The 6,000-nt window shown below is 37.5% G+C and overlaps 2 protein-coding genes across 3 annotated transcripts in view; one reads left to right on the top strand and one right to left on the bottom strand.

Moving 5' to 3' along the window:
- LOC111862576 (GTP-binding protein 10) overlaps window positions 1-1,180 on the bottom strand; it is a 14,846-nt gene extending 13,666 nt beyond the window's left edge. The window contains exon 1 of the mRNA XM_023848080.2: window positions 897-1,180. Within this exon, the coding sequence (XP_023703848.1) occupies window positions 897-932 (36 nt within the window). The 5' untranslated portion in view covers window positions 933-1,180. The remainder of the gene's footprint in view (window positions 1-896) is intronic.
- Window positions 1,181-1,280: 100 nt separating this feature from the next.
- LOC111862577 (gonadal protein gdl) lies at window positions 1,281-4,757 on the top strand. Of its 2 annotated transcripts, none has more exons than XM_023848081.2 (4): window positions 1,281-1,500; window positions 1,886-2,043; window positions 2,505-2,638; window positions 4,172-4,757. In XM_023848081.2, the coding sequence occupies exons 1-4, from the start codon at window positions 1,403-1,405 to the stop codon at window positions 4,319-4,321; spliced, it is 540 nt and encodes a 179-aa protein (XP_023703849.1). In that variant the 5' UTR covers window positions 1,281-1,402; the 3' UTR covers window positions 4,322-4,757. The 2 variants fall into 2 exon arrangements, with proteins under 2 accessions (XP_023703849.1, XP_023703850.1); XM_023848082.2 differs by lacking the exon at window positions 1,281-1,500 and adding an exon at window positions 1,609-1,699.
- The last annotated feature ends 1,243 nt before the right edge of the window (window positions 4,758-6,000 follow it).

Below are 6,000 nucleotides of genomic sequence, written 5' to 3'. Positions count from 1 at the left end.
TGTATTATTTCTATTTTTACTATATATATATATATATATATATATATAGGCTCATTTTATGTTTGCAAGATATTTTAATCCAGTCATTTTTTATTTTGAACTGGAAAGCTAGCTTCAAAGGTACTTAGAAGGATATGTAAAAAAAAGAATTAAACTTATAGTTTGTATCCTTATTTTCAAAAACAGGTTCCCATGTTTCATTTTCTAATAGACGCTGAAAGTGAGCAATGGTTTCATTATTTATTCTTCTGGTTCTCAGTTTCAGGGGTGTTAAATTAGCCTCTGTAGCTATATTACATAGTGTGAGAAACTGACCATCATGGTCTGATAGGCTGTTGACTATGGGAGGTGTATAATAAAGAGCTTAATCTTATACTGTCTATAAAATATTATCAATGGCTGTACTTGAAGAATNAAAAACCAGGACGATGGATAAAGTCCAAAAACCCAATATATCAGAATGCTTTTATTATTTATTCTTCTGGTTCCCAGTTTCAGGGGTGTTAAATTAGCCTCTGTAGCTATATTACTTAGTGTGAGAAACTGATCATCATGGTCTGATAGGCTGTTGACTATGGGAGATGTACAAGAAGAGCTTAATCTTACACTGTCTATAAAAATATTATCAATGGCTGTACTTGAAGAATTTTGAATTCTTGTTGCAAAATTCAGTTTGTGACAGATTGTACGTCTGTAGTAGTGTGTTTATTTGTTGTTTACGGTTGTTTTCATTTAGATAGTTTATGTTTATATCTACACAGATTATAATATCAGATTCTGGACTGTACAGATACTTTAAAATTGCATCTAGTCTCTTTAAAAATTCATTAAAAGCTGTACAGACTCATAATGAGAAAGCTCCATGTTAATATGTTACTTGAGATAATGCAGCATACCCTCCCATTATGCAGTATTCTTGACAGGAACACCATCCTCTTTTGATCTATTTCACTTATTAAATTAGCTGTACATGTCAACTCCTCGGAACGTGTCTAACATAACCTAAAAAATCATATTTTGTAACTATAACATCAGAGAGAAGAACGCTGGCCATCCCACGCAATAAAATTGTAGATTCAATACTACGGTAATATCTGCACAGTAGTTTTATCTATGCATTCTACCGAATTACGTGTCCTTAATAGTTGCGCTGTTATTTTGCAAAATTTAAAATTTGTAGTATTTAAGTTGGTTGCTCTGTAATGACCGGTAATGACTACTATTCCAAAGATTAGGCAGGTAGAGGGGTAAGGGGCCATGGATATCGGTATATAGTTATAATAGGAAACGAAGTGTTGGAATGTAATATAAGAACATCCGTGCCAAACCGCATATATCTAAAAATTCGAAGGTAGTTGAGCAGCGTGTGTGCTCTGGTGAAGATAATTAAAAATATATTTCAATGGCCGTAGAAAGTATAAGTCCTACTCCAGAAGATTTACAAAAGAAGGTTTACTTTCTTCTCGAACAGTTACAGCTTATGGCTAGAGAACTACCACCGTAAGATACAGTTAATTTAATTTGTTTGTTATAATATTTCCCTCCAGTGAATTATAGGTAATTATGCAGAAGCATGAATTAAATCTTTGTCTTGTAAAGAACAGCTGTAGAGTACTTTTAGCCAGCAGGACAGGACGTTTTTAACTATTTACCGTAGATATATTTGCATTTGCATGGTACGTACCGTAATGTCTGACAGGTAGGTGTGTTACACAGATTTTGGAAGTGTTAGGGAAAGATATAATGATAGGATGAGAGAAAGACACGCATTTTACAGACATACAAGTGTAATTAAAATATTTTGGTATCTCCACATGAAAATTATTATTTTATTAATACCCTATCAAATACTGACAATTTTTAATATTTTAATTTTGTCTCATAGAAAATACCAGCAACGAGTGCCATGTGAACTGCTCTCTGGTTTAGCAAATGCATTAAATGATACGATATTTGAAATTGTGAAGGGTTTAATGGAAATTCAACATGTAACTGAAAAGCACCTGTTCCAACAAAGGTTACAGTTAGTCAACAAGCATTCAAGTAAGTGACTAGATTGTGAAACTTTATATCTGGGAAATGTTACTGTCACTCAGAAAACATTAAAGTAAGTAGAATGCTAAACTATTTATATTCTTAATTGTAGCGAATATTCCTCAGATTTAGCCTGCTCTTAATTTCTTTGTGACCGAAAATTTGATTTCTTTCAGTTGATGTCAGACATTTGAACTTTTCAACATTTTTGGTATATTAGTTATCTGTTTTAATATTGGGATTTTTCCTGCAATGTGATGATAAGAATTAGAGACACATTCAGTTTTCTCGGTGTTTACATCTAGATCAACATCCTTACTTGTGTCTGATAGAGTGTTTTATTTTATTGTACTCTTTGAGTCATAAATAGTTACCCAATTTAAATATGGTTACATTTGTAATCTAACCAGCAGTATTTGTGTAACTGTTCACATGTTACTGTTTCCATCTGAAATACAGTCTTGTTTCAGTGGAGATGCAGGACATGCTTGAACATACGAGTGATCCTACAGCCAGGCAGAAACAACGAATACTCCTTCAGCAAAAACATAAAGAAGAATTAAAACATACTGATATGAAATTAGTTCTTCAGCTTGACCAGAAAGTAAGTTTAATAGCCATTGTACCATATTAATCCTTGTACATGTGCCTTCATTATGTAGTTCTTGTATTATTTGTGTGTATAATTTTGTGGTATGTTGCAGCGTGGCTGCATTGACCAAATGAAATGTAAAGTATGCTTTTTTATATCCACAATTTTTAGATTTTCACTGTTTTTGAACATCTGCCAGCTGTCATATATTGGGAACTGACTATGCAGTTTTATAACAAAATACAGTGTTTCACCCCATCAGCCTCTAGTCCAGTGGAGCCAGTAAATGGCCAAGGATAGTGCCTGGAATGGGATCATAAAATCATCCTTGCTCGATTGCCTTGACCTTGCTTTTAGGTACACCACGGTTATTCCCAAAGGGTATCTTCTTAGAAAGCTGCCCAAGGTAGGAGTGGTGGATGTCTGCCATCCTCACTAAAGGCAGGCCAGTGCTGACAGTTCCAGATAGCAGACCTTCCTATGTGACTTTTATGCAACAATCAGCCCACACTTCAGACATTGAATACTGAAAGGTTAAGAACCTTCAGTGTCAGGAAGACACCTCAGTATAACTTACTCATTCAGTAGCGTTACTAAGAGAAAATTAATTAACTTCCAAATACAATTTCTCTGAACTCTCATGCTTACAAAGGATTTGACTGTAGAAACTCAGTGTTGAACCATATCCTGGTGCCCACTCCACAGCACCAGTATTTTCTGGTTCAGCTGTTAGGAGACTGTTCACTCAGCCAGTGCTGAACCACTGTAACATTTCCTTCCCTTTCCCTGTGTCTTCAGACTTTATGGGCGTTCTATATTACTGTGGTATTGGTAGTTAATTTGTAGATAGTGCCAATGTTATATTTATATTTGTCATTTTACATAACTTTGAGATGTTTCATACCTGGTCAAAAATTCATCTTTGTTTTATTTTATTAAGAATATCATAACTTTTAGGACAGGTCTTTAAAATTATTATTTGTAAATTCTCTTGATTTAAATGACAAGTGGACATGCAGAATCCTCAGCTTATCTTCTTTTTTTCACTTAGAGCAACTGAACATTTAAATATAAAAAAGTAAAAAGTAAAGCTATCCCTGTACCAGGCCATGAAGACCTGTAGCGTTGTGAGATGTTGAGGGTCCCACATTATCTAGACAATCGGCTCAAAGATGGTGGTAAGGATGTCAGCCTTACGCTCCGGCCGCGCTTTACTCCCAAGGAAAATAATTTAATTAATTCCTGAGTGAACCCCAGGGCCATAGTGCAGCTGGAAGGATTAGGTCAATTGAAAATAATCCAATGACCTCATCGGGACTTGAACCCTCGACTTTCTGGCTTGTAGTGTAGCACCTCAACCAACTACGCTACCTTGTGCCCCCTGTACATTTAAATATATGCTTTTCAAAATGTACATTGTTTGACACCCTACATGCTTATGTTTTGTCAGTTCTTATGTTGACAAGAGCTTGTGAATTTATCAAATTTTTACTTTGCTTTGATCAGCATTAAATTTACAGGTGATACCATTTTGTTTGAATGCAGGTTAGTGATCAGCAAGTCACATTAGAAAAGGCAGGTGTTCCAGGATTTTTTGTCACGAACAACCCATTAGATGTAAAAGTGCAAATGTACTTACTGGACTTCATACTTAGACTCAGTAAATACCAAAACAATGGAAAAGAAGAAATTTGAAGTGATTTATCAGATTCAGTGAACAATCACTTTGTTCCATCAGGTGCCTACTGTTGTGATATTCCTGTCACCATTTGTGTAACATAATTAGGCAATATTAAATGTAAAGGTTGTTCTTCATTCATACTGATATTGCATGTTACTCAGGAGAAGAGCTTTCACCTAGCCAGATGCAGGTCAGTTACTAGCCTGGAGCTGGAAACAAAAACTTTGGCGAAAACTTTCTTGAGTACATAATAGTGTAATGCTTTAAATTTACAAAATTGAGTTAATGAATTGTAAATAACAGTTAATTTCCTTATACACAATCAAGGACAGAACTCTTCTGCTGGCTAACAAACAGTTATTCAATTAAAAAGAATGGAAATTTATAGCAGTGAAAGTGTGTGATAAATTTGATATTGTGACAAAATTTGAATAAATGAGATGCTGCACATTTGGCCTACAAAATGTTATTTGTTCTGCAAGATTAGGGCAATGGATCTCACACATATTAAAATCACATAATGTTTTAGCCATATTCCATTAAAAAACTATGGCATGAACCACCATTTCTTCTTTTCTGAGGCCTGTGCTTGTGATGTCTGTTATCTGTTTCGCCTACTTTCCCCATGGCTCAGTTCTCATAGTGATCAGTTTCCAACTGCTCCTGCTGCTCCCTTCTTAAGGCCACTTGTCTGAAGTGGTTCCCTCATAAGGTGTGAGCCAGTCCAGGTGTACGACCATTCACGATCTAGGGTTTTGCTGGATCCTGCACACCGCTTATCCGCTTTACTACCTAGTATGGGCCCTCCCATGGGGATTGAAGCTTGGGTGACTTTCCTTTTGTGTGATGGCTCAATAGAGTGACACGTTGTTGCCCTTATGGCAGCCTGAACAGTTGGCTAGTCTGTTGTAGTAAGTTTTCATCCAGTCACTGGTCAGCTTCAGGTGTTGGCAGGCATAGTTGTGGATGTCGTGTATTGCGGGTTGTTCCTTTTTGGGGGGGGGGGTACCCCAAAGAGCAGGCCACAGGGCAGTTGGAGTTCTCTTCTGAACACTAGGCTAGCAGGATTCAAGCCTATAGTGTCATGAATGGTTGCCCTGTAAGCAAGGAGAGAAGTGAGTAACCTTGTGTCTCAATCCCGCTGGTGCGATGTGACGACTTTTTGTAGGTTCCCCTTGATTGCTTTAGTGTACTCTTCCACCATTCTGTCTGACTGCGGGTTCAGGGATGAGGTGTGCGTCTTGCTCACTCCCAGACGTTACAAAATCCCCTGTATCAGACGGGACTTGAAGTTACGGACCTGATCAGTATGTAGCTTCCGCAGTACTCCGAAGTGGCAGAAGTTGGTAACCAGCGCTTCCGCCACTGCCTAAGCCTCTTGATTGGGAATGGCATAGGCTTTCGGCGACTTGGTAAAACAGTCCATCGCGATCAGGAGGTATCGGTTTCCTTGGGCGCTCCTTGGAAATGGACCTGCTACATCGATGGCCATCCTTTCGAATGGGATCCCGACGTTGTGGTGCATTTGGCCCCGATTCCTGGTAGGGAACCACGAATGGCTACACAGGTGACTCACTGCCGATACCATTTCTTATCAATTTCTCTTACCTGGAGCTAGTAGTACTGTAGCTGGACCTTATCCAGGGTCTTGTTGACACCCAAATGACCTTCTGATGGTCCACCATATAGTTTG

This window comes from Cryptotermes secundus, unplaced genomic scaffold (genome assembly GCF_002891405.2).
Source record: "Cryptotermes secundus unplaced genomic scaffold, Csec_1.0 scaffold1768, whole genome shotgun sequence".
Lineage (NCBI taxonomy): Eukaryota > Metazoa > Arthropoda > Insecta > Blattodea > Kalotermitidae > Cryptotermes > Cryptotermes secundus.
This window is presented reverse-complemented; position numbering and strand designations above follow the sequence as displayed.